Genomic DNA, 27,811 nt, shown 5'->3' with positions numbered 1-27,811 from the left:
TTTGAATCTTTAAGGATTAATTTGACCTCAAATTAAAATGACAAATTTCATATTTGGAGAAGAAACCCTGGTTCTAGTTTTACTCACAAAGCCCTAGCTACAGTTCAAGGATTTGTTGAGGGCTGAAATGGGTATAACCAGAGAGACAAGGTGGGTGAGGTAATATCTTTTATTGCACCTACTTCTGTTGGTGAGAAAGACAAGCTTTTGAGCCACACAGACCTCTTCTTCAGGTCTGGGAAAGGTATTCCGAGCATCACAGCTAAAAGATATTAACTCACCCACCTTATCTGTTTAATATCCTGGGACCGACATGGCTACAACTACATTTCATACAATAATGGGTGTAACCACACATTTTAAATTGAAAACTTAACATGAGGCAACGGACATTTATCTTAACTTCACCAGAAGGACATCAAATTATATGCTTAGAGATGACGCTACTGCATCAACTACCTAATCCACTATCCTGCCACTGCAATATAGTATTTGTAAGGAGTGCTCAATGTGGGCAAGTTGATGGAAAAGGTTAGATAGAAATTAGGTGGAATTTCACACACACACACACTCATTCAGAAAGAATCTATAAATTTAACCTAGGAATCTATAAATTTAACCTCGGAGATTTTACATAGAAGATTCAAGTTTCTTTAAATAAACACAATCTCTAACTTATTTTTTTAGCACATCAGGCTAATAAACTAAATATATACATATAGCTGGTCTTAGAAAATAAAATTTAAAACGACTACAGGGGACTAGGATTAAAAAAATCTTTACACTGTTAAAGGGCACCAATATAAGGGAAATGGAAGAACTGCTTGAGAAGGAATAATATGTAACAGGATGAAACTGAGCAAAAGAACTTAAGGCTGGACAGCAAGAAAAAGTTTTAACAACAAGGTCAATTAGACCATGGAATAATCTTCTTAAGGAAGTGATGGAATCCCTGCTGCCAACGTTATTTAAACTGAAGACAAAGCACTTGAGAATGTTATGCAAGGCACCATCCTGCTGATAAGGACATGGAGTGGGTAATCTTATAGGACTTTTCCATCTCTAAATTCTAGGATTTTATGAGTGATCAAACTTCATTTAATTAAACTTAAATGCATCAGATACTTCATTCTAGTAATCCATTGGGAAATGTACTACAGACTCGAACCTTTATATTCTCGGTCAATTCACTCACACTGTTACTGACAAATAGGGAGGAAGGAGCAGGTAGAAGGTAGCAGAAAGCATTAGATTATTTCCTACTGTGCTGTGTTACATTCACTTCCTCCTCCAGTAAATAAAAGTGATTCAACATTCCTCTGTGCCAACTGAATAACATCTGCCTTAGACCTAAGAATCACAGAGTCAAAGTTCTCTTCTATGCTCTGACATCACAAAATCACTCATGCAGGCCAGGAGGTTAAGTACAGCTTTGGGAAAGCAGCAATATCCATAAAGCATATTTAATGTGAGTTTTTTCCCTTCCATATGTGGATCTGGCATGACCAGCAGAGGATCCAGACATTTCACATGAAGAAAGCTACACTTCTGGAGCTTTCTGATCAGCTTGCCCTGACCCTTCAGCATCACAATACACACATGAGGATGGCCATATCGGTCCAGAAGTGGGTTGCTATAACCTTCTGGAAGCTGGCAATCCCAGACTGCTAAAAGTCCTTTGCTAACTAGTTTGGTGTTGGAAAGTCAACTGTGGGTAAAGTGGTGGCAAAGGTTTCTGAGGCAATCAGGCATGTGATTTACCCAAAAGTAATGGGCATAAACAATATCCCTGAACTAGTTGCTGGTTTTGAAAGAATGCTAAAAAGGTTCAATTACATTCTCAGCAGGTCCAGAATGGTGCTTAAATGTGCGTTTGTCAGACTGAAATACTGCTGGTGCTGTTTACAGACACGTTTAGATGCCTGGGTCATCAGTGCAATCCTCATTGTGGCTTGCTAGGCTCTTCAACATCTTTGTGAAACCAAATGTGAGCCATTTGCCCCTGATTATGGAGCTTTGACAGTAATGGATTGCTGAACTAGTACACCTATGACAGCTGGAGCATGATGCACCTGGGCAACAGAAATCTGGGATACTCTGTGTGCCCACATTATGGATTTGCATAGGCCAATGGAAGAGGGAGAAGAGTAGAGTTTATGAATGTTTTTGTACAGCAATATTTATAGAACATGAGGTACTATCACATCATGCAATAAAAGGGGATACTGTCACTGTACACAGTGAATGGAGAGTTGATTGTTATGAATTTTTCATAAGGATGAGAAAGCAGGCTGCACATTTACATTATGGATTACTGTACACAGATGTATAGAAAGACTGTTAGAATACAACCTCCCTGTTGTGCCTTACCATGTGTTCATCTTTATTATTCAAAACACACATTATATGATGTGACCTAGCGACGGCAATACATTTTCTTAATTAAATAAAATCCTTTATTTGTGAACATGGATGTATTACAAACAACCTAAAAAATCGTACATTACAACTGCCATTAGAACACCAAAACATTAATAAACCAACACCAAACCAGTAATAAAACAAAATGCATAAACCAAACACTGAACAGTGCAAACAGCGAAACCAGTGCTATCAAAACAATCCTCTACATTTTGCATGTCCTCTGGCATGTTTTTCCTTCCCTTCCTTTAGAATGCACTTGGTGCCACTGCACAGGTATGGAGGCCTGCAAGTGGGCCAGGGCCAGCACTGTGGTTGAAGTATGCAGGGGAAAGGGGGCTTGGATGGGGATGCAGGACAGCAAGTGGGTAGATTTGTCCAGCAGCTCTTACATCCCAGTTGCATATGCCATCCAACCATGGCACTATCCAAAGTGTTCCTGGTCTGTAGTGTGTGGTACTGTGGAGGGGACTCAGGCTGAGGCGCAGGCGCAGCAGAAGTTTGCGCTTTCGCAGCCATTAGCGAAAGCTGCCTCTCAAACAGGTCTTTCTGCTACATTCGGTCTTCCTCCCTCAAGTGATGTTCCTGTTCCAGGGACTGTGATGCTCCCTCACTGCAATTCTGTCCTCAGGCTCTGCAGCCTGCTTGTGCTTTTCCACATGCCGTGAATCCTCCTCTTTGGGACTGCACGTGTTTGCTGGCCCTGTCCAGAATGTCAACCATAAGTTCATCAAGGTAACGCTTCCTCTTCAACTGATTCATGAGGGTTCTGAGACCCAGAGTTCTCCCTAAGTGTGCCTGAGCTACTGAGGTAGAATGGCCAATTCAGGTTGAGGGTCCTGAAAGCAGACATAAAACATTACATTATTGTCTCAATAATTCAAATGGTTCAGTGCATAAGCATAGGAAAAATCCTTGTGAATGTCAGCAGGGCCGGCTCTAGGATTTTTGCCGCCCCAAGCAAAAAATTTTTGGCCGCCCCCCTTTTTTTCGTGCCCCCGGCCCCACCCCAACTCCACCCCTTCCGAACCCCTTCCCCAAATCCCTAGCCCAGCCTCCTCCCCTAGGCATGCCGCATTTCCCCCCCTCCACTGCTTCCTGCGGGCCCCCCACGACCTCCCGCCCTAGCTCACCTCCGCTCCGCCTGCTCCCTTGGGCATGCCACTGCTCCGCTTCCCCCCCTCCCTCTCAGGTGAGGGAGGGTGGAGAAGCGGAGCAGCGGCGCGTTCAGGGAAGCAGGAGGAGCAGAGGTGAGCTAAGGTGGTGGGGGCGCAGGAAGTAATGGGGGAGGGTAGAGGAACCACTCCCCGCTCCAGCTCACCTCCGCTCCACCACTGCCTCCCCCGAGCGCCCGCCGCTCAGCTTCTCCTCCCTCCCTCCCAGCCTTGCTGCACGAAATAGCGGTTTCGCACGCAGCAAGGCTGGGAGGGAGGAGGGAGAAGCGGAGCAGCGGCGGCACGCTCAGGGGAGCAGGCGGAGGCATAGCAGAGGCGAGCTGGGGAGGCGGGGGCACTTTTTCCCCATGCCCCAGAGTCGGCACCAGAATGCCGCCCCTAGAAATGTGCCGCCCCAAGCACCTGCTTGTTTTGTTGGTGCCTGGAGCCAGCCCTGAATGTCAGGGTTCAAAACAAAAAACAACAACAACGGCACTTTGTAAAACTAAACTTCAATATATTGAGAAAGGAACTCTCCAGATCCTAAAAGTTCCATAGACACAATCTGGTTAATTGCAATGAAAAGAGTGCACAGAGAATGATAAGTTAAAAATCAACATTTTTTTTGTTTAGAAATTGCCAACCATCTTGGGCTTTTTTGGGTGTGTGTATGAGGGGTTGGACTGTAGCTTATTACATAAGGCCCTCTCTATCATTTCATGCACTCACATTTTGGAGGACAAAACAATTCTTGTGGTTCCAGAATAGTAAAGGGATATTTTATTCCAAGCTGTTCATTGCAAGCCAGCTGTATGGTGCCACAGAAGTTTTCAAATTTATGCTGACTGAACAGCACGTTTATAGGTGGACTGGCCTGTTCATGTACCAAAGTGACTCAAAAATATGCCCTTCCCCAAAATGTGTCTGCCTATCTGGAGTTCTTGCTACAGAAAAAGTTTGCAGCTATCAGTACCTGGTATTAGGTCAAAAGTCATGGGGCGGTCAACAGGATGTTATGTTAGCACCCACATGGACTACTGCCTCCTCAGAGCTTCTGATACAGCCTGTTATGACTGCATGCTAACACGTATGCTAATATGGACTTGCCAAGAACTCCACAGCAACCTTCCATCCCCTCAGCACAGTTCTGAACTGCATACAACTCCCCAACTGTATTTTGGACAAATGATTTTGTAGGGTTACCATATTTCAACAATCAAAAAAGAGGACAGGAGGAGCCCCACCCTAGCCCCGCCCCTGTCCTAGCCCCGCCCCTGTCCCTTCCACTCCCTCCCACTTCCTGCCCCCTCAGAACCCCCAACCCTCCCCCCCACTCCTTGTCCCCTGACTGCCCCCCAGGACTCCACCCCCTCCCTAAGCCTCCCTGCCTCTTGTCCCCTGACAGCCCCCCCCCAGAACTCCTGACCCATCTAAACCCCTCTGCTCCCTGTCCCCTGACTGCCCCCTCCTGGGACCCCTGCTCCTAACTGCCCTCCAGAACCCCACCCCCTATCTAAGACTCCCTGTTCCTTGTCCCCTAACTGCCCCCTCCTAAGACCCCCCCCCCAACTGTCCCCCAGGACCCTACCTCCTACCTGTACCCTGACTGCCCAAAACCTTATCCACCCTCCCCCAGAAAGCCCGCCCCGAACTCCCGACCCCCCCCCCCGCTCCTTGTCCCCTGACTGCCCCCTCCTGGGACCCGTGCTCCTAACTGCCCTCCAGAACCCCACCCCCTACCTAAGCCTCCCTGTTTCTTGTCCCCTAACTGCCCCCTCCTCAGACCCCCCCCACCTGTACCCTGACTGCCCAAAACCTTACACCCCCAACCCCCAGACAGCCCCCCCAGAACTCCCAACCCCCCCCCGCTCCTTGTCCCCTAACTGCCCCCTCCTGAGACCCCCCCCACCTGTACCCTGACTACCCAAAACCTTACACCCCCAACCCCCAGACAGCCCCCCCCCGAACTCCCTGACCCATCCAACCCTCCCCCCTGCTCCCTGTCTCTTGATTACCCCCCCCCCCGAACCTCCCTGCCGCTTCTCTGACCCCCGGCCCCCTTACTGTGCTGCAGAGCCGCGTGCTCGACAGCGGGGGAGGGCAGCAGGGTCGGAGCTCCAGGCGAACGGACGGCCATCTGTGAGTGCAGGGAGGGAGAGGAGGGGGGGTGTCAAGTTTCAGGAGGGAGGAGGGGGAAGTGCAAGCAGGGCTCTGGCTTTGGCTGTTGGAGCACCGGCTGCTTTGTAAGCCGCGCGCACGCTCTGCATGGGGGCGGGGGAGGAGGGGAAGTCCTGACATTGACAAATTCCCCCCGGACACTATTTTTAACCCGAAAAAGCCGGACATGTCCGGGGGAATCCGGACGAATGGTAACCCTAGATTTTGTCACCCATGGACTACATTTAGCTTAAATGTACTGCATTTCACCCTCCCTCTCCCTCCCTATACAGTTCACGGTTTACAGGAAGCTTGTTAAACCGTTGGGCTGGTACAGAGCAGCATAGTAACAGAGAAAGCAATACAAGGTTCACATTTTAACACCCTGGCACATCATAGCATGAATGTGTGAGTTTCTATTAAAACTTCATTTTTAAATGGTTGTTTCACAGATTGTACTTCCCAATCTCCATTTTGAATTCCAGATGGTATTGATAGTGGAGACGGGAGAGAGGAGGGTGCTAAGCTTCTGGCATGCAATCAACCATCACAGATCATGCTGCTACCAGAGGCTGGTATTAACTTTTGCATTGGAAACCCCTCCCATTATTATATTAATAAAAACATGAAGACAAACTTACCATGCTCCGGGGGTACTTCTGTCTCTTGCATTTCTGCTGCCAGTTCTACGGCAGGCTGCTCCTCCAGGGGTGACATCAAAAAGTTCCTCCAAGTAGTCACCCAGGATGATCTGCAGCTGCTCTAGTGGCTAAGCTCCTTCGGAGCTGGTTTCAGCAAATCACTTCAATAGCTTCATCCGGTGCCTGCTGGCTCCCCCTTTCCAGTCTTATACTGGATTCATGGGTGAGAAAGTCACCATCCCAGCTGACCAGGCTGTCATGAAGAGTTGGTGGCTCTGCACTTTGCACAGTACCAAACACCCAGTCAAATTCCTCAGGATAGAGACAGGAAGACCGCAAGTTCCCATCACTGGCTTTCCAATAGTTGGTCTTGAGCCACTTAATCCTCTCCCTGCAGTGGTCACTGGTCTGGTGAATCCCCAATGCTGCCAGTTTCTTCTCTATTTCCTGGTACAAGTAGTCATTCCTGGAATTTTTTCTCGCCTCACATCAGATTCACCAAAATGTAGCTGTGCTCCCATGTCCAGGAGGCAGCACACTTGTCAAAGGACTTCTTCTGGTCGATGGCCATTGCAAATGCAGAAGACAGTTCAATGCATTTGCTTCTCAGCGGTCAGAATAAAATGGAAGAGTTAAACACAGAACTACTGTACTTGAACAAGGGGAAAAGGGGTGTGCTTCTGTTTCCACGGACTCAATTTGCTATGCTTGGGATGGAGAGGACAAAGAATACTGGCCTATGAGACTGTGGGATAGCACTGGCGGACTCTGAGGGCCTGAGTCCAGGGGGGCCTGCCCAAGTTGCATTCATGCTGCAGAATAATGGTGTTTGGGCCTGAGCTCCCAAGGGACCCTGGCTCAAATCCTCCACCCTACATGGTCCTGGGTCTCAGGCCCAAGTCAGATAGAATTGTGCATGGATGGAAGTGGGATTTGGGCTTCAGCTAGAGTCTGAGCTTACACTGCAGTGTAGACATACCCTTGGATCCCCATTAATAGTTATGGGTTACGAGGAAGTAGTGGAGAATTACCTTTCTAGAGCTGGCAGAAAAAAAATCAGACCAATATCTGTGTCACAAATACTTAAACCCTTACCATCAATCAATACAAATTAAGGTAACCGTATCTCATTGCGATTCCTTAACACCATCTTCTTGCCAACCAATAATGCAATTTCCTCATACCACCTGCTTGCAGGTCACATGCTATTGTTACTGCAGTCCTCTTCCAACAACAGGCTACATCACTGCCTAAGTCTCATCTTTCAGTTCTACCTCTCAAACTGCCTGCTACCCAGGGCCTTCCTTCCAAAGGCTGACAAGCTGTTCCAGCTCAGCTGATACACATGCTCTGTCTCTAACCTGATTCCTTCTGATCTCAGAATATTAATTCATTTTCCTGCACTCTGGAGATTACAGAGCCACTAGTGACTCCATGTTGAACTGAGCAGCAGAGCCCTCTACTGGCTAGATCCTTTCCCTCTAGCTCAGCCAGGGTGAGGGGAAGGTACTCAACAATGAGCCAGAAGGTTCATTACAATAAATTTAGACACCAAACAATCTAAAGTACTGCATTCAACATTTATAATGCTAGATTTTTGAGAGGCCTGGTTCAATGGTTGCTATTTTTCAATGAGATTTTTTTTTTAAATAGAACTGCATCTGTGACTTTAGAACATTAGTATTTCCTAGAATGCTTGCCAAATGGACACTTAAGAGGCAATGTGTTATCAAAATAAATTAAAACCACAACCTACAAAGTGTCACAAAATTTCACAAATTAAGAATTCAGATATCATTCATAAAGACTTTTTTTTTAATCTAATTTGGTTTCAAAATATTTTCTAGGAATATAAATCTTTTATGAGATGTAATTAATCATTAAAGAACATTTTAACTTATAAGAAATAATTATGTAATCAGTAGAAGAATCCAACACCTCTCAAACCATATTTTCTTTTAAAATGATCATTGAAGCAGATTTAGCTCAGACAAGAACAAAAGTAGAATTCCCAGTACAGACAATTCAAAGTGTACACACTGATAAAGTTTTTACATTAAAAGATCTTTTGCTATTGATTAGCGTGTTGTTTCAGGAAAATAAATCTAACTTCCACTAGCATGCAATATAAAACTAAAAAGAAAAGTTGTAAAAAGAAAAAAGAAAAAAAAAGAACGTTGTAAAAATTCAACTGGACTCACTTTTCACAGTGAAAATAGCAATAAAAATGAAGACTAGATAGAGAGATATGGTAATTTAGACATAAGAACTGCCATACTGGGTCAGACCAATGGTCCATATAGCTCAATATCCTCTCTTACTGTGTCTCATTGATTATCATCATTCAACCAAGTTTCTGTGATGCCTATTATATTAATATCCTCACTTAATACCAGGCACTTCAATTCACCCATCTTAGTATTTAGACTGCTAGCATTTGTATACAAGCACTTATAAAATACTACACTTTTTAGTTGTCTGCCATTATGTGATGTAATTGAACGGGATTCTTTCATTTGACTGTTTCTCTTCAATTCCTACCTGTACTTCATCAACTTCACTTCTCTCCTCGTTTCTAAGATATAGAGAATCTCCATTAATAGATCCTTCCCTAAGGGATCTCTGTCCAAACCATATGCTCTTCTGTACCTGTTGGCTTCTCCCCAGCCCTTATTTAAAAACTCCTCTACAACCTTTTTAATTTTATATGCCAGCAATTTGGTTCCTTTTTGGTTTAGGTGACCAAAAACCCTTTTAACAGAAAGGGTAGTGAGACATACTTGTTTGTCTAGAAGAGTCTCCATCTGAGACATACATCACTTATTTTATGTATAGGCTTTCCATGGAGATGTGCCTATAGATGAATATCTTAGAGATCTTAAATGAGAGTTCAGAATAATAGGAGTACAATGGAGACAACAGCCTACATTTTAAATGTAGTGGCCTCTTCCTGTTTTTTATTTCAAGGTGAAAAATAAAGTGCACATTACCAACAAATCTCTTGAGGCTACTAATGTGGTCAATAGCCTTTCAAGGACTACACATGTGAACAGACACCTAAAAGGGATGGGGAGAGTTGTATATATTTTGCAACTTCATACTATGGTGCAGATTTGTTAGAAGCCCTTGTAACTTCAAAAATTCTATTACTTCCCTCCCCTCAGAAATTGAAAGTGTTATGTATGTTAACAGAAAATTACATACACACAGCAGAGATATACACGTGATAAATTTATCAGCTATTTATGAGACCCTTATCACCACAGAATTTGAGTGACAATCATTAATGGATGTTTATCCTCACAATACCCTTGCATCATATTTGTATCAAATATACATGCTTTAGTATACAATATACATATACCCTATATACATATATCACACACATTATAGTATAAGGACAAGATATTCAAAAATAGGAGCCAAAAGTTAGGCTCCTCAGCGAGTGAAATTTTTCATACATGCTGAGCACCCAACAGCTTCCATTGATTTCAGTGGGAGCTCTTGAATGCTCAGCACATTGGACAGTCAGCCCATTTATTTAAGAACCTAAGTTTAGGCTCCTATTTTCTGAAAATCTTGGTCTACCCACCTACCCATGTGGGAAGATAGTCCCTTATACCTCAGCCTCTGAGTCAGCTCCCCAGGCTTAATACCTGGGCTTTTGTGTTCCCTCTCTTAGGGTACGTCTTCACTTACCGGAGGGTCCGGCGGCAGGCAATCGATGTTCTGGGATAGATTTATCCTGTCTGGTTAAGACGCGATAAATCGATCCCGGATGTGCTCGCCGTCGACGCCGGTACTCCAGCTCGGCGAGAGGAGTACGCGGCATCGACAGGGGAGCCTCCCTGCCGCGTCTGGACCCGCGGTAAGTTCGGACTAAGGTACTTCGAATTCAGCTACGTTAATAACGTAGCTGAATTTGCGTACCTTAGTCCGAAGTGGGGGGTTAGTGGGGACCAGGCCTTAGCTTTGCCTCTTTGCAATCCTTCTAGAGTTCACCAGAAGTAAGCTGAATGAACACAGTAGAAACAATGGATCAAAATTCACTCAACAAAGGATCCTCAATAGCAGCTAGGATGTTTGTAGGGAAGTAAACCTGGGACTGGGAACACAAATCAAGTTATGGAGGTAAGGTTCTGGCAGGGGGAAAACTAGCTAGAAATCTACAGATTCTGCTGGGGCCAGAAGAAACCCACAAAGTCTAAACCTACACAGACATCCTAGGTTGTACATAGAAGAGAAACTCTGGCAAGGTAGGCATCTCCATTGGGCAACAGGAGTCGTCATGCCAAGAAAAGAGGAAGTCCAGCTGGCTATGATAGGTCTACTTGTGCACTACTATTGGTGGCAGCTGAATCCTCCCTATTCATTGTGCAGCACATCGTAAGTCCAAAATACTTCAGTTTTGCAAGAAAGTCATTTTGTAACAATGCTCACAGAAGCCATGGATTCCATAACTTCAAGTCCTTGCGTCAGCCCACACACCTTGAGTACTTTTCTCACTATACAGCAATGTTAGCTATGTATACACACACACACACACACACACACACCATAGCCTCTTAGTTGTGCATTTTACAATCTCAGTGAAAAAACACATGTATTAAATATATACAGCATGGGATTTTTGAAGTGTCATAACTCAGTCAAATCCTAACCAAAATTTCACTGAGCCACTAAAGGCACTTCTCAGTAAAGATTTTTAAGCCAAATTTCAATGTTCTATCACTATAGAACTTTCAAAAAAATTGCAATTTTATATACATTTATATAAAATTATGTAATACTAATTAGGCCCCCTTTTGAATGCATGATAATACATTCTTTAATTATATGATCACATACTATATTTTACCACAGGCCCCTGTGGCAGTGCACAGGCTGGACCTGCCCTGGAAATGAATCATGCTTGTGTAGTGAAGGAGATTGCTGTCTTTAGGAACCATGCCTCACTTGTTGCAAGTGGGTAGCGAATGAAGCATGGAATCTCAGGAAGAGAAAGGACAGTCTTATGGTTAAGATAATTGCATGCTGCCCTGGAGAAATGGATTCTACCCCATCTCTGCCACCGAATTCCTAAGTGATGCTAGCAAAGTCATTTAAACCAAAAAACTTTTCAATGGTGGTCAGTAATTGTGAAATAATGAACACACACCACTTATATCCTGGATTCTGATTTTCAGAAGCGCGGAGCACTCACATCTGAAACTGAAGTCAACGGGAGCTGTATTTGAACATATCAAGTAGTATAGAACGCTAAGTACTCTTTAAAAAAATCAGGTCCCAGGTATCTCACATTGAGTATCCAAAACTAGTACATACTTTTGCCTTTAATCTCTTTGCTTCATCCCCACTTTACAGATGTAAAATGGACAGAATAGCCCCATCACCTTAATGAAGATCAATTCGTTAATATTAATAAAGAATTCAGATACTATAGTGAGTGCCATAAAAAAGCCGATGAGTGAATTAATAATTGTGTCTTCAGAACCTTAATTCTGGCATTTCCTAACTTTTGACTACCTGATTTTTCATGCCTAATATGTTCTTTTACCATAAGGCTTTGGTGTACATGTGCATGTAATTTCCTAGGTTTCTAAATAAGCAAACTGCAAAACAGAAATTCCATTATGTGGCATCATATCGACACCCACATAGATCATTAGCAGGGTTGCAACCCTCAGATCCACCACAAAGACCTCTGCCACATGAACTAACAGAGTAACTGATAGCAGTGGTAGGCGGTCATCCTGTACATGGACCAGCCAATAGAAGGGGAGGTACTTTATCAGCAAGTTTCACAAATATCTGCTGACAGCAGAGGAATGACAAGACTCAGAAATCCAGGGTCTGGAAGGGAGTGGTTTTCTAGTGGGCACAGACTTCTTCCCATTTTCCTCAAGCATGACCTCTTCTGCCCTGTCCTCTCCAACCCTCCATTCCTGCATCAGTACCAGTAGTTCTTCATCCCAGTCCGTCTCCCCACTCCAGGCTCTTCATCTGGTGTCTCTCTCCTCCCCCCACCATCTGCCAAATAGCTCTTAGTTCCAGCCTCTCTCTCCAAGCCCCTTGATCAATCTTTCCCCTCCATCTTTTTGTCCTAGTCTCTCTCCCCTCTCCCACACACACACAAACACATACACATGTTCCCTGTCAGTCTCCTTCCTCAGCAAGTCCCAATCACCTGCTGTCACCAACTCTGTCTCAGTCTTTCCCTCCCAGTCCCCTAGTTCCCACAATTCCTGTATGTCCCAAACCCTGGTCCCAGTTTCTCTCTCCCCACCTCCACGAACCTCTAGTCCCAGTCCCCCTCACCCTTCATCAGCTCCTTGTCCCAATATACTTTTATCCTCTCCCCCGGTCCAGCTTTTCTTTTATCTGCATTCAAGTCAGCCATCTTCCTCTTCCACACTGCCTGGGCACCAGCAGGAAAGTCACTGAGTGCAAAGGAGAGACAAGCTCCCTGCTCTCAGTTCCAGCACAGCCAGGAACAGCAATTACAAGGAAAGCTCTGGCCTGGAGCATTCTCAGTTAAAACACAACAAAACCAAACAAACAAAAACTAGGAAGTTGCAGAAAGGAGGGTGACTGAAAACACAGGTCTAAAATGGAAAATATATTGATGGAGGCGGAGGCGGAGGGGGAGGGGAAAATCCAGCAAGTTCCTACATACTGTATAGTTGACCAACGTCCACAACTGTCACTACTGAAGGCATTCTGCCAGCAAATGGCTTAATACATTTGTTCATTTCTATTCTTTAGCTATTCAATGCTTTTCATGTTGGAAGTTTTGGGGGAGGGAGAGTTAAAAAAACAAATTAAGTACTGTTGAGCTGGTTATTTCAGGGAGATTGTAATAACATTTGTGCTGCTTTTGTGAATACATGTAAATTGTTCCCATAATGTAATAGGAGTTTAAAACCAAGCAAATTAGTAATTAGAAAAAGCTTCTAGTATTGCACCCATGAATATTTTAGGTGCAAAATTCAAGCTAAGCATTCCATCATATAATTCAAATAATGTTTAAGTACTGCAGCAGACATTGAACTGCCTCACAAGTTACTCTGGTTCTTGTAATATCTGGAATTTTGAATTAGACAAGTATTTTAACAGTGTTTTGTTTTAAATTGGAAAATGCAGAATTATGATTTGTTTGCTTTTTTTTAACCTCTCTAAAGCCAGCATACTGATGAGACTATACCAAAATACTATCTTAGTGTAAGTTTTCAGTTCTCCAAACTGGAGCATCGTGGGGGCAAGCAAATGTAATCCCCTGAGGGGGTGGAGGGTTTGGAGCAAAGGAAGTATAAGGGAGGCCCACAGAAAGGAAATGTAGAAGTTCTTTTCTGTACCATATATAGAATTTTCTATAACTTCACTTTCATGATTTTGTTTCTGATATCTGATACAAGAATCAACAATTAAAGGCTGTGGGTAGAAGTTTAAATAAAAAAATACAATGTCTGCTAAGGATAAGCATATAATTAAACTAAGTGTGGCCCACTATGTGCAGATCCTGTTTGATGCAGAGTAGGCACTAAGATTTTTGGTGTGTGATCAAAAATATATAGCTACATGTGTAGCAATCTTTGTGATTATTTTAACAACCTGAGGGACTAAGGGAGGAGTGGGAGGGGAGGAAGTCAGAAATCATTACTGAATTCAATTGGCTCAAGGGGGAAAAATACAATTGTTAACAGTTTCCTTTAAATCTAGCCTTCACTATACAGTCAGTGATGAAAGCTGAATAAAGTATTTCAAAACAGTAAATCCATTAGCTTTTTGGTGAAACCTGTATGGATAGAGTTAGGCCTTTGAGCTAAACAACACTGATAAATCATGAAAGATAGACAAGCACAGTGTAGTATTAAAAAAAATTGTATATAAGTTAGGTTAATAAGTGTTAGAAGGAATTACTTAATTTAAGCCTCATGTTTCTTCACAGGTATAGATGTTTTCCCCTTTTGTCTGAATTCAAATCATTCTCAACATTTTTATTAAAACATTAAAGCTTCTTTGAGCTTAGGGTATGACATAAGTAACACTGCTAGAGCGAACTGACAAATTCTAAATATTGAATACGAATTTCTTCCCCACAGTGGACAAGTGAATTAATGGAACAGATTCTTTGATCCTGGGGGTTGGGTGGAGGTGGGTGGGAAGGGAATACTTTAACAGCTTTCCCAAACTTGGGAAACTTTGGCCTAGTAATATTGTGGCATGCCAGGAATAAAACTATGATATGCGCCTGCTGGATACGAACAAAGTGTATTTATTCCTTTATTCTGAAAATATTTGTTTCACCCAGCCTGAATTTAGCGTTGTATTATGAAATCTTTTATTTGATTTTTTTTCAATAAAATTTCAAATATTTTGCAGTTCAGTTATGTACTGTACATATTTTTCTAAATATGTTAAACTGACTGCTTACATCAGCATGAGTGTTGTTTCTCCCTTTCAAACCAAGGAAGATGGTTTATGAGGATGTACTTCATCTCTAACTGTGTGAATATTACTTTCTGGGTACAGCTGAACACCTAGACGATTAGTCCAATGCTCCAAAGGTGAATCCTATTTATTTCTGCCATACAGAGGTTAATACGCTTATCAATATTGCAAATTTCCTTTCCCTTCTAATTATAAAAAGGAATAGACAGTGTTTGTCAAAGAGTCAAAAAACAGCCTTTATTCCTACTTGCATTGCTCTACTGTAGGGAATTATCTACAGACATTACAAGTCAATGAGTATTCACTGACAGCATTTAGGGTTACATTTATATTTTGTTCAGCATGAGGCTGTAGATAAAAGTCTGCTCACAGCCCAGTTACTGAATAGGTTTTAACAAACTGACATGCTGATTTTAGTTACTAATTCTAGTAACAAGTGATTCAAGTATTTGTAAAAAGTTGTAGGATTAAACAGTCACATCTAAGATGGTCATCAATTCACAAAAACAAGTGGAAAAAAGACCTCAGCACCAGGGTTTACAAGATCACTCATATATATATTTGAGCTATTAAAGTGAGGGTTTGGTTTGCTGTCCTGCTGTTCAGGAGCTCAACATTCAGAAGTTACCTCTGGGCTTCTACCCCTCCATCTAGTAGAATGATATTTGTGTTACAAAGCTAGGGAAGGCTGATGTTGACCCATGAATTCTCCCTGCTCACTAACTCAAGATGTGGGGGAGGAACTGAGATGTCATCTTAAGAAAATCAGAGGGTCACAAACCACAATGTAAACCAGACACCTGGATGTAGAATTAAGCTAGCCAGAGGATTTGGGTAAGGCCCGACATTTACAAGAGTTTCCTATCCTGTTTGTAACCACAGAGACCCAGAGGCGAATGGTTGGATTCCATCTCAAATATTGCAAAATCCCACCATCTTTGAAGGAAAAACTCTTGGGAGGCTTATTTGGCTCAGTTCAATACCATAGCTCAAATGAATGGCTGGGAAGATAGAAACCCTTTTTCTGTCAAGGAGCCAAATTGAATGGCCCAGCTCTGATGGTGCTGTAGAAATTACCCCTTGAAACTGGTAGAATTCTCCAAATCTGATCCAAGATGTTGATATGTAATTTGGAGCTAGCCATCAATCTGAGCTAGCACCTACAAGGAGAGGAAAAGAAGGGACTCTACCCAAATTGACAAAGGACCTTAGGAGATTTGTGTCCCTATCATATCCAGATGCTAATGAGGACTTCCAGGTAACACTGGCAATGGAGCAGTTTATAGATACTCAGCTTGACTAGGACTTGCAGATCTAGATCAGCAAAAGAAGACCAAAGACACTCTGAGGCTGTGGAATTTGCCAAGGAACCAGACCGTTTCCTTGCAGCAGCTCCTCAGAAGAGGAAGCTGCCACTATTAAGGAAGATGGAAGCTGATCACTATAAGCCTGGTAAATACAGCTGTCTAATCTGTATGATGGACAAGAGGATTCTAATCTGCTTCATAACATTTTTGAATGATTAGAAAAAATAAATTCAGTTTGTAAACAAGGGAAACTGACAATAAGATAAAAATTAAGAGAAGCATTTCAATTAAATACTGGTATTGTGGGGGGGGAGAAAATGGCCATAAAAACAGACACTTATAAGGCAGGTTAGGACAAAGCATCACAAGTTCCTATTGCAAGTCTCTTGCCCAGTTTGGGACACGGGGAACACCATGATGAAGAGGGGAAACCTGGAGGTAAAAGATCAGCTTCACAGTTTGTGTTTAAATCTGGGCAGCTGAACAATTGTGGAAGTTTGGCTACTAAGTGTATAATGAGATCTGTGAACTGCATAGGAATAAGAGACAGTGACTCAAACATAACAGTTATTAGACCAGACATGCTAAAAAGGTCAGGGAACAGTGAATCCAAATCTGAACTACCTATTTAGTCTCAAATGGAGACACTGACTGGGAAACATGCACCCACTGAAAACTGGGTTTGAAAATTGGACTTCTGCCATTCAAGCAATAAGTTTGGGTAGTCAAGATAGTGGAAGAGCTAAGTTAGTTTGGATTTCATTATAGCTGGTAACTGTGTAATAAATGACAGAAAAGATGTCCTACACATTCAGGCTGTGGAAATTCCCTTTTGATGTGGGTTAGTTGAAGTAAATGATTTATAGGTAATTGGTTTGCAATGAACAAATTTTCCTGCCTCTGGGGGCAGAAATCAAGACACCACCTACTTGTTGTAGTAGTTTTCCAGCAGAGGAAAGATGGGGAGTGGTTGAAACCTGCTTTGAGACCCAGGGTGTCCAGGGAATATTAGCTGTTGGAATTCTTGCAGATCTGATTCAGGAATGGATTCCTTTTCATTTGCTGAATGTTTCTGACAAGCAGCAAATAAAAAAAGGAAACCACAATTGCAAAATGTGAATCAGTGGATCTAGAAACTATTGGTATAGAAGAAAACTAAGTGTGGGGGGAGAGAAGGTGAGCTTCTAGAATTTCTAGGGGACTTCTTCTGGCACAGGGCAGCACACTGAAGTGAGAGACAGCAGAATATTTAAGATACTTTATGGTTAGGAATCAGGAGCCATTTCCCCAATTCAACAAAAATATAGGTTGTACTGAATGGTTGAGTACAAGATTGACACTGGGAGAAAACCAGACCATGATAACAGCCACCTGACTCTTTACCAATAGCAAAGAGGGAAGAGATGTTACAGGCCACTGAGGAAATACATCAAGACAACATAAATGAACCTTCAACAAATCCCTGGGCCTCACCCATAGTTCTGGTTAAGAAAAAAAGATGGCAGCACCAGATTCCATATGCAGTATTGAAAACTAAATCAATTTACTTTAAAGGATTCTTATCCAGAGTATCATCTATTTGTGATAATGGATGCTGTAGCAGATTCAGTCTGATTTTCCACACAGGATATGAAGAGGGGGTATTGGCAAGCGGAAGTGGATTCAAAGGATAGTGAAAAGACTGCTTTCACAGCAGGACAAGGCCTGTGGAATTTAAAGTGAGGGCTTGTGGCTTGTGCAATGCACCTCCCACAAAATAGAGTCTACCTGTATGGCATGCCTCTGGCTGTTTGCTATACTAGATGATATCCTGGTGCACGTTAAAACCCTTTGTACAAGAACCAATACATTTACAAATGGTCCGTGATAAGCTAAAGTCTGCCAATCTCAAGTTGAACCCAAAGAAACAGGAGTTGTTTCAAAAAGAGGTAATTTACCTTGGGTGCACAATTAGTGAGGGGAACTGTTCAGAACTGGCCCACATGCTCAGAGATGTGCAAAGTGTTATAGGGCCCTGCTCCTCTTACACAGGGCCGGCTCAGGCTTTTTTGCCGCCCCAAGTGGCGAAGGAAAAAAAAAATGCCACGATCGGTGGCAGTTTAACTGTGCCGCTTCATTCCTCGGCGGCAAGTCCAACGCTCTGAGAGGGACTGAGGGACCGGCTGCCGAATTGCCACCAAAGACCTGGACGTGCCACCCCTTCCGATTGGCTGCCCCAAGCACTTGTTTCGTTCGCTGGTGCCTGGAGCCAGCCCTGCTCTTACAGAAGTTTTATTTGTAGGTTTGTCAATATTGCAAAACCATTGCATAAGTTAGGTGAGAAAGGGAAACCATTTCAGTGGCCATCACAGTGTGATTTGGCATTTTCAGAGTTAAAAAGAAACAGTTTGACAGTTCCTCTCATGATCTACCCATGTTTCAACCCCCCTTTTGTATTGGACACAGATGCTCGTTGTTCAGGGGTAGTATTGACACGAACTATTTGAGGGATGGAGGCTTAATAAAGCAAAAGCTTACATTTTCTAGAGAAATTACTGCACTACCTGAAAGCAACTTCTGGCAGTGCTTAACTCTATAAATTTTCTCCACTATTTGTATGGGAGGAAGTTTGTGGTCAGGATAGACCATGCATCCTTGCAATGACTCGTTAGATTCAGAAACTGTGAGGGGCAAATTTCCAAGTGCTTGGGAAAAAACTGCAGTGCTGTGATTTCAGTCACACACAGGCCTTGGCACACATATGGTGATCCTGATACATTGTCAGGAGAAGCAGCACCCGAAACACAAGTACATGCAAAGACCTGAGTAGAAGCTGACCCATTCAGCCTAATGTGTTTCCCTGGGAGCTGGTATAGCAAATGCAGGGGATACCACAGTATAGATTTGTGGAGCTCTGTGTGAGGGAAAGCAGCAGCAAGAAACACCACAGAAATAGAGAGAAGGAACAGAAAGCCCAGGAGACAGCCAGAACAAGACCTGGATGTGTGACTCTGAGAAAAAGCCCAGAGAGCTTTTTGGGTACAGTTCTGGCTGAGAAAAGGCTTGGAACTGTGTGCAAAGAAACTATCTCCTGTTTGATTCCCTACTGTGTTGAGGGAAATTCCTTGTAAACAGGATTGCATCAAAGAAATACTTGACTCCATCGATCTCACCTCCTAACGGAAAAACCCATAGGACACTGTATTTTGGCTAACTACTCAGGTCAAAAACCAGTAGCACTACATTGCTAGGGCAATGCACCTAAACACTGTCTGGAGTGAAAACCTGTACAGGTAAGAGAATAATTCAGTCATTCCTTCTGAAAGAAAACCAACAAGCGCAGGGAGAAATGCCAGTGCCGTGAGCACAACTAGGGAAACAAAAGGAGGCTATTTACTTACTTCATATTATCAAAACAGTAACACATTAAAATAGGAAGCTCATGAGCGCTCAAGGAATAAGAACCACAGGAAAAGGGGGAAGTTGATATTTTCAGCCTTCTGGTCAGATTCTACTCCAGCACAAAAAAAAAATTCCCCCCAGGATTTAAAGAAAATTATTGGCTTAACAGCTACCATGCACCTTTAATTAAAAAGCATTAGTGGGAGAGTCTCTGCTGTGAAGCTTATATTCTAGCCACATGTCACTAAAGTATTTCTTCAGTTGAAATACCATTGTAGATATTTCATCTGTATCTGGGCAGTGGAGGAAATAATAGATATCAGATGCCAAATGTCCAAAGATTCCGGGATATCAAAGTTTCCATTTAGAGGGAGATAGAAAGGAAAGGCTAATACAAGATACTGAGAATCCATTCTTATAGAACATGCTGTTTTAGGGGGGAGGATGTCTGTCTTGTTTTTGTTTTAAAAGAGATCACAATTGTACCTAAATTTATTATATGCAAGCAAATTCATTTCAGAGCAAACTCTGAATGCATAATAGGGAATTTACCCTGTGTGAGCGTTCCAATTACACCACTCATGGAAAAGCTCCAGTTAGTAGTGGATTTTAATTTAACACTTCAAGTAAGAAACTGTTTGCTGAATGGCTGTGCATACTCATATCCATTATTACTTTTCAAAACAAAATTTAGAGTGCAAATGGGAGCATAGAGGGAAGAATTGGCGAGTACAAACATGAGTGATGAGAGTTAAACAAGTTGTCTCAAGCAAAAAAATGCCTAGAACACCACACTACGTTCTAAACACTGGACAGTACTGAATACTGCACAGTACTTGACACTGGTGCTTCCTCTTAGACTAGAAAAAGCCACCGAAGTTTGTATACTCTAAATAATACCGCATATTGTGAATTAAATTGACAGGAGGAGTTCAGAAATCCTGTATAAAGATATATAAAGGTCTGGGCAATCAATGCCAAAGCAATGCAGAAGATAAAATTGTATGTTAAACCTATATTACAGGTCTGGTTGATAAAGGCAATTCTGTTAATATAGTATACTTGGATTTATCCAAGGCATTTGACTTAGTACAACATGACATTTTGATTAAAAATCTTGCATTATATGGAACTAATAGGACACATATTAGTTGGATTAAAAACTGGCCTACTGATATCTCAAAATGTAGCTGTTAATGGGGAGATATCAAGAAGCCAGACCATTTCTAGCAGAGTCCCCCATGGATCAGTTCTTGGTCTAACGCTATTCAGAATTTTTGTCAATTAGACAATATAAAATCTTGGCTGGTAAAGTTTGCAAATGACAAAGATCGGAGAAGTAGTAAGTAATGAGGAGGACAGGTCATGGTTACAGAAATGTAACAAAATGCATTTTAACATAGCCAAATACAAAGTAATACATCTGGGAACCTAGAATGCAGGCTATAACTACAGGATGGGAGACTACTTTGGAAAGTAGTGACTCGGAGAAGAACTTTGAGATTATTGTAGCCTTAACATGAGCTCTCAGTCCAATGCTACGGCAAAAAGGGCTAATGCAATCCTTGGATGTATAAAAAGGGAATATCAAGTAGAAGTAGGGCAATAATTTTGCCTCTATACACAGCATTGCCAGACCACAATTAGAATACTGTGTCCATACTTCAAGAAGGGTGATGAAATGCTTGAGAGAGTTCAAAAGAAAGGCCACAAAAAATTCATCAAGGGGCTGGAAAAGCAAACCTTATGATTCAAGGCTTAAGGAATTCAAACCATTCAGCTTACTGAAGAGATGGTTGAGAGGTGATTTGATCACTGTGTATAGGGCAGGGGTCGGCAACCTTTCAGAATTGGTGTGCCAAGTCTTCATTTATTCACTCTAATTTAAGGTTTTGTGTGCCAGTAATACATTTTAACCTTTTTAGAAGGTCTCTTTCTAGAAGTCTATAATATATAACTAAACTATTGTTGTATGTAAAGTAAATAAGGTTTCAAAATGTTTAGAAGCTTAATTTAAAATTAAATTAAAATGCAGAGCCCCCCGGACCAGTGGCCAGGACCTGGGCAGCATGAGTGCCGCCTTCGGCACACGTGCCATAGGTTGCCTACCCCGGTATAGGGAATCACACATGGAAAAGATATCAGACGACAGGGGGCAGGGTTTTCAATCTTGCAGACAAATAAGATTTAATGACTGGATGTTGAAATTTGACAAGTTTGTCCTTGAAATAAAATGCAATTTCCAAGCAGTGAGGGTAATTAAACATTGAAACAGCTTACCAGGGAAGGTAGTTTACTCGCCATTACATGGAGTCTTTAAAATAAAATTAGCTATCTTTCCAGAATATATGCTTTACTCCAGCTTCTGACAGAAATTCTACAGCCTATGTGTGATTCCAGCCTTGAAGTCTGTGAATCTATGAATCCTCCTATTGATTCTCTTTCTTCATGGGTGATGGGGAGAACAGGATTGCCTGCATTGCCCTCAACTTTCCCACAACACTAGCAGCTCTGCATTAAGACAATGACGATAATCAAATCACCTGCAGAGATCAGGAAGTTTTTTTTTTTCCCCCTGTTGTACAATTGGTCAGATGTATTCCAGGGACTTTTTTCACCTTCCTCTGAAGCATCAGAAATTGGCAACAGCTGCAGATGGGCTATTGGACAGCGCATCTAGGTGGCAGAGAATCTCTCTTAGGCCTGGTCTACACTACGGGTTTAGGTCGACTTTAGCGGCGTTAAACCGAATTAAGCCTGGACACGTCCACACAACGAAGCCCTTTCTTTCGACTTAAAGGGTCCTTTAAACCGGTTTCTTTACACCACCTCTGACGAGGGGATTAGCGATAAAACCGGTCTTTGCGGGTCGGAATTGGGGTAGTGTGGACGGAATTCGACGTTATTGGCCTCCGGGAGCTATCCCACAGTGCTTCATTGTGACCGCTCTGGACAGCACTCTCAACTCAGATGCACTGACCAGGTAGACAGGAAAAGACCCGCGAAGGTTTGAATTTCATTTCCTGTTTGCCCAGCGTGGAGAGCACAGGTGACCCCGCAGAGCTCATCAGCACAGGTAACCGTGATGGAGTCCTCCCAGGATCGCAAAAGAGCTCCAGCATGGACCGAACGGGAGGTACGAGATCTGCTCGCCATATGGGGAGATGAAGCAGTGATAGCTGAACTCCGTAGCAGTAAAAGAAATGGAAAAGTATTAGAAAAGATCTCCAAGGCCATGAAGGACCGAGGCCATAACAGGGACACACAGCAGTGCCGCGTGAAAATTAAGGAGCTACGGCAAGCTTACCACAAAGCCAGAGAAGCAAACGGAAGGTCCGGGGCAGAGCCGCAAACTTGCCGCTACTACGCGGAGCTGCATGCGATCCTAGGGGGTGCAGCCACCACTACCCCAACCGTGTGCTATGACTCTCTCACTGGAGAAACACACAGGGAAGACGGTTCGGGGAACGAGGAGGATGATGACGATGGAGGTACTGTAGGTAGCTCACAGCAGCAAGGAAGCGGAGAAACCGGTTTCCCCAACAGCCAGGATATGTTTGTGACCCTGGACCTGGAACCAGTAACCCCCGAACTCACCCAAGACCCTCAGGGCACACAGGAGACCTCTGGTGAGTGTAACTTTGTAACTATTTGTAAACATTACAAAAAAAAAGCAAGCGTGTTTAATGATTACTTTGCCCTGGCAATCGCGGCCAGTACATCTACTGGAAAAGTCTGTTAACGTGTATGGGGATGGAGCGGAAATCCTCCAGGGACATCTCCAGAAAGCTCTCCTGGTTGAAATGGGGTGATTTTATTAAGGGGACATTCAGAGGCGCCCGTTCCTGCTCTTCTGACCAGAAATGTTCCCCGCTGTTAACCACGCGGTGGGGGGAGGGGTGAAGTGATCATCCCAGAGAATCGTGTGTGTGTGTGGGGCGGGGGGGTTTACTTGTGTTTGTGCCGCATGTTAACCGGGAAACCGCAGCCACTCCTTTTACATTGAAACCCCATTTTAAATGGACAACCCAATTCATCCTTGATATGGGAAATGCGCTGCTGTTTGCAACCTTTCCCGCATGTTAAGAAGGTTAAAAAAGCCAAAACACTGTGGCCTACGATGGCTGCCTGCAAGCCGAAATATGCGACCTTGTAATGAAAGAGTGTACCCATTGTTCTCTAAAATGTGTCTTTTTTAACCACCTCTCCCTTCTCCTCCGCCAGCTGCAAATGTTTCTCCTTCGCAGAGGCTCGTGAACATTAGAAAGAGAAAACGTAGGACGAGGGACGAGATGTTCACGGAGCTGCAGATGTCCGCCCAGGCTGATAGAGCACAGCAGAATGCGTGGAGGCAGTCAATGACGGAGATGAGAAAAGCCCAATATGAACGAGAGGAGAGGTGGCGGGCTGAATCGCGGGAAGAACAGAGCAAGTGGCGGGCTGAAGACGATAGGTGGCGTCAGCTTGCAGACAGACGGCAAGAGGCAATGCTCCGTCTGCTGGAGCATCAAACTGATATGCTCGAGCGTATGGTTGAGTTGCAGGAAAGGCAGCAGGAGCAGAGACCGCCGCTACAGCCCCTGTGTAACCAACAGCCCTCCTCCCCAAGTTCCATAGCCTCCTCACCCAGACGCCCAAGAACACGGTGGGGGGGCCTCCGTCCACCCAGTCACTCCACCCCAGATGATCGCCCAAGCATCAGAAGGCTGGCCTTCAATAAGAGTTAAAGTTTTAAAATGCAGTGTGTCCTTTTCCATCCCTCCTCCCCCACCCATCCCAGGCTACCTTGGCAATTATCCCCCTACCTCTGTAAGGAACTAATAAAGAATGCATGAATGTTAAAAAAAAATGACTTTATTGCCTCTGCAAGCGGGAGGGGAGGGTGGGGTGGGGTGGTTGGTTTACAGGGAAGTAGAGTGAACCGGGTCGGTGGGGGGGGTTTGGAGGGTTCATCAAGGAGAAACAAACAGAAGTTTCACACAGTAGCCTGGCCAGTCACAAAACTCGTTTTCAAAGCTTCTCTGATGCGCACCGCGCCCTGCTGTGCTCCTCTAACCGCCCTGGTGTCTGGCTGCGCGTAATCAGCGGCCAGGCGAGTTGCCTCAACCTCCCACCCCGCCATAAAGGTCTCCCCCTTACTCTCACAGATATTGTGGAGCGCACAGCAAGTAGCAATAACAATGGGGATATTCTTTTCGCTGAGGTCTGAGCGAGTCAGTAAGCTGCGCCAGCGCGCTTTTAAACGTCCAAATGCACATTCCACCACCATTCGGCACTTGCTCAGCCTGTAGTTGAACAGGTCCTGACTCCTGTCCAGGCTGCCTGTGTACGGCTTCATGAGCCATGGCATTAAGGGGTAGGCTGGGTCCCCAAGGATCACGATAGGCATTTCAACATCCCCAATGGTCACTTTCTGGTCCGGGAAGAAAGTCCCTTCCTCCAGCTTTCGAAACAGAGCAGAGTTCCTGAAGACGCGAGCATCATGTACCTTTCCCGGCCATCCCACGTTGATGTTGGTGAAACGTCCCTTGTGATCCACCAGGGCTTGCAGCAGCATTGAAAAGTACCCCTTGCGGTTTATGTAGTCGGTGGCTTGGTGCTCCGGTGACAAGATAGGGATATGGGTTCCGTCTATGGCCCCGCCACAGTTTGGGAATCCCATTTCAGCAAAACCATCCACTATTGACTGCACGTTGCCCAGAGTCACTACCCTTGCTATCACCAGGTCTTTCATTGCCCTGGCAAATTGGATCACAGCAGCCCCCACTGTAGATTTGCCCACTCCAAATTGATTCCCGACTGACCGGTAGCTGTCTGGCGTTGCAAGCTTCCACAGGGCTATCGCCACTCGCTTCTCAACTGTGAGGGCTGCTCTCATCTTGGTATCCTGGCGTTTCAGGGCAGGGGACAGCAAGTCACAAAGTTCCATGAAAGTGCCCTTACGCATGCGAAAGTTTCGCAGCCACTGGGAATCGTCCCATACCTGCAGCACGATGCGGTCCCACCAGTCTGTGCTTGTTTCCCGGGCCCAGAATCGGCGTTCCACGGCATCAACCTGCCCCAGTGACACCATGATTTCCACATTGCTGGTGCCTGTGCCTTGTGAGAGGTCTATGTCCATGTCAATTTCCTCATCACTCTCGTCGCCGCGCTGCAATCGCCTCCTCGCCTGGTCCGGGTTTCGCCTTGGCATGTCCTGGCTCTGCATATACTCCAGGACAATGCGCGTGGTGTTCATAGTGCTCATAATTGCCGCGGTGATCTGAGCGGGCTCCATGATCCCAGTGCTAGCTATGGCGCCTGGTCAGAAAAAAGGCGCGAAAGTAGTATCTGATGGACCAGGAGAAGGAGGGAGGGCGGGAGGGAGGGAGGGCCGAGTGACGACATGGCGTACAGGTACAGGAACAGGGAGAAACACAAACAACTGTCACACAGAATGGTCCCCCCAAAGATTAAAATGAAAACCCTGGGCTTAGCAGGCCATTGATTTCACGGAGGAAGGGGAAGCATATGAATACAGAACAAATCTATTTTTTACATCTTAAGGTGGCAGCCGACGGTGCAGCATGAGTGACAGCCATACCAGTACGACGATGACGGATACCAATCATAAAATACCATCATCTGCCAAAAGGCAAGGGGCTGCTGCTGTGTAGCAATGCAGCCCCACGTCTGCCAGCCCCACGTCCGCCAGCACCCAGCATCGCCCTCGGCCTCTTCTGGGTGCTTAGCAGACAATACTGGGCAATTGGCAGAAAATAGTATATTACGACTGGTAGCCATCATCATCGAAACAGTAGCATGTCTGCCCAGGTGGCCATGATTGACAGCCACACCAATACGATGACGACGGATACCAGTCATAATATACCATCGCCTGGCAAGGGGCTGGTGCAATGCAGCCCTACGGCTGCCAGCCCCATGGCTATCACTCATGCTACACCGTCTACCGCCAAAAGGCAGTTAGCAGCTGCTGCTGTGTAGCAATGCAGTCCCACGTCTGCCAGCACCCAGAGGACATATGGTGACGGTGAGCTCAGCTGAGCTGAGCGGGCTCCATGCTTGCCGTGATATGTTGTCTGCACAGGTAACCCAGGTAAAAAGGCGCGAATCTATTGTCTGCGTTGCTGTGACGAGGGGGGAGGGGCCTGACGACATGTACCCAGAACCGCCCGCGACACTGTTTTGCATCATCCGGGCATTGGGATCTCAACCCAGAATTCAAAGAAAAGGCGCGAACCGCTTCTCGGCTCTCTGAGCTGTGGCGCAAACGTAGTATCTGACGGACTAGGGGAAGGAGGGAGGGGGGCCGAGTGACGACATGGCGTACAGGCACAGGGAATTAAAATCAAGAACGGTGGCTGTGCATCAGGGAGAAACACAAACAACTGTCACACAGAATGTTCCCCCCAAAGATTAAACTGAAAACCCTGGGCTTAGCAGGCCGTTGATTTGACGGAGGGAGGGGGAAGCAAATGAATACAGAGCAAATCTATTTTTTACATCTTAAGACGACGGTGCAGCGTGACTGATAGCCCTCGGCATCTTTCTGGGTGCTTGGCAGCAAATACGGGGCGGCGTATGACGATGGTCTTCAGGCCTATTGCACAATCGGCTGCTCGGGGAAGACTCTGCTAATGTGCGATGACCCGACTTGTAATAGGACGGCTAATAGTCGTAATACACCATTTACTGCCAAAAGGCAAGCCCCACGGCTGCCAGCACCCAGATCGCCGATGAAGGCTACCAGTCTACTGCACCGTCTACCGCCAAAAGGCAGTTAGCAGCTGCTGCTGTGCAGCAATGCAGTCCCACGTCTGCCGACACCCAGAGGACATATGGTGACGGTGAGCTCAGCTGAGCGGGCTCCATGTTGTCTGCACAGGTAACTCAGGTAACCCAGGTAAAGAGGCGCGAATCTATTGTCTGCCGTTGCTGTGACGGGGGAGGGAGGGGCCTGACGACATGTACCCAGAACCGCCCGCGACACTGTTTTGCATCATCCGGGCATTGGGATCTCAACCCAGAATTCAAAGGGGCGGCGGAGACTGCGGGAACTGTGGGATAGCTGTGGGATAGCTACCCATAGTGCAATGCTCTGGAAGTCGACGCTAGCCTTGTACTGTGGACGCGGTCCGCCGACTAGAGCACCTAGAGCATTTTATTGTGTGGACACACACAATCGGCTGTATACAACCGATTTCAATAAAACCGGCTTCTATAAATTCGAACTAATTTCGTAGTGTAGACGTACCCTTAGTTGCCTATCTGGTATGTCTTGCTCAAATACTCAGGATCA

At 44.6% G+C, this 27,811-nt stretch overlaps 2 protein-coding genes across 27 annotated transcripts in view; both read right to left on the bottom strand.

The window, feature by feature from the left end:
* Positions 1-27,811, bottom strand: part of CPEB3 (cytoplasmic polyadenylation element binding protein 3) — a 183,625-nt gene that overhangs the window by 121,265 nt on the left and 34,549 nt on the right. The gene's annotated exons all lie outside the window — the stretch shown is intronic.
* Positions 2,434-26,321, bottom strand: LOC135972902 (uncharacterized). The gene is made up of 2 exons (XM_065553534.1): positions 6,374-26,321; positions 2,434-3,260 (listed from the first exon to the last, which is right to left on the bottom strand). Exon 1 carries the CDS (start codon positions 25,787-25,789, stop codon positions 24,488-24,490), a length of 1,302 nt encoding a protein of 433 aa, XP_065409606.1. The 5' UTR covers positions 25,790-26,321; the 3' UTR covers positions 2,434-3,260; positions 6,374-24,487.

This window comes from Chrysemys picta, chromosome 7, assembly GCF_011386835.1.
Source record: "Chrysemys picta bellii isolate R12L10 chromosome 7, ASM1138683v2, whole genome shotgun sequence".
NCBI classification, from domain to species: Eukaryota; Metazoa; Chordata; order Testudines; family Emydidae; genus Chrysemys; species Chrysemys picta.
The sequence above is the reverse complement of the archived record's forward strand: the minus strand, read 5'-3'. Positions and strand labels throughout refer to the sequence as shown.

What these genes read in the sequence shown, in the direction of transcription:
- LOC135972902 (XM_065553534.1), bottom strand. Translation starts at nt 25,789, where the DNA reads ATGGAGCCCGCTCAGATCACCGCGGCAATTATGAGCACTATGAACACC.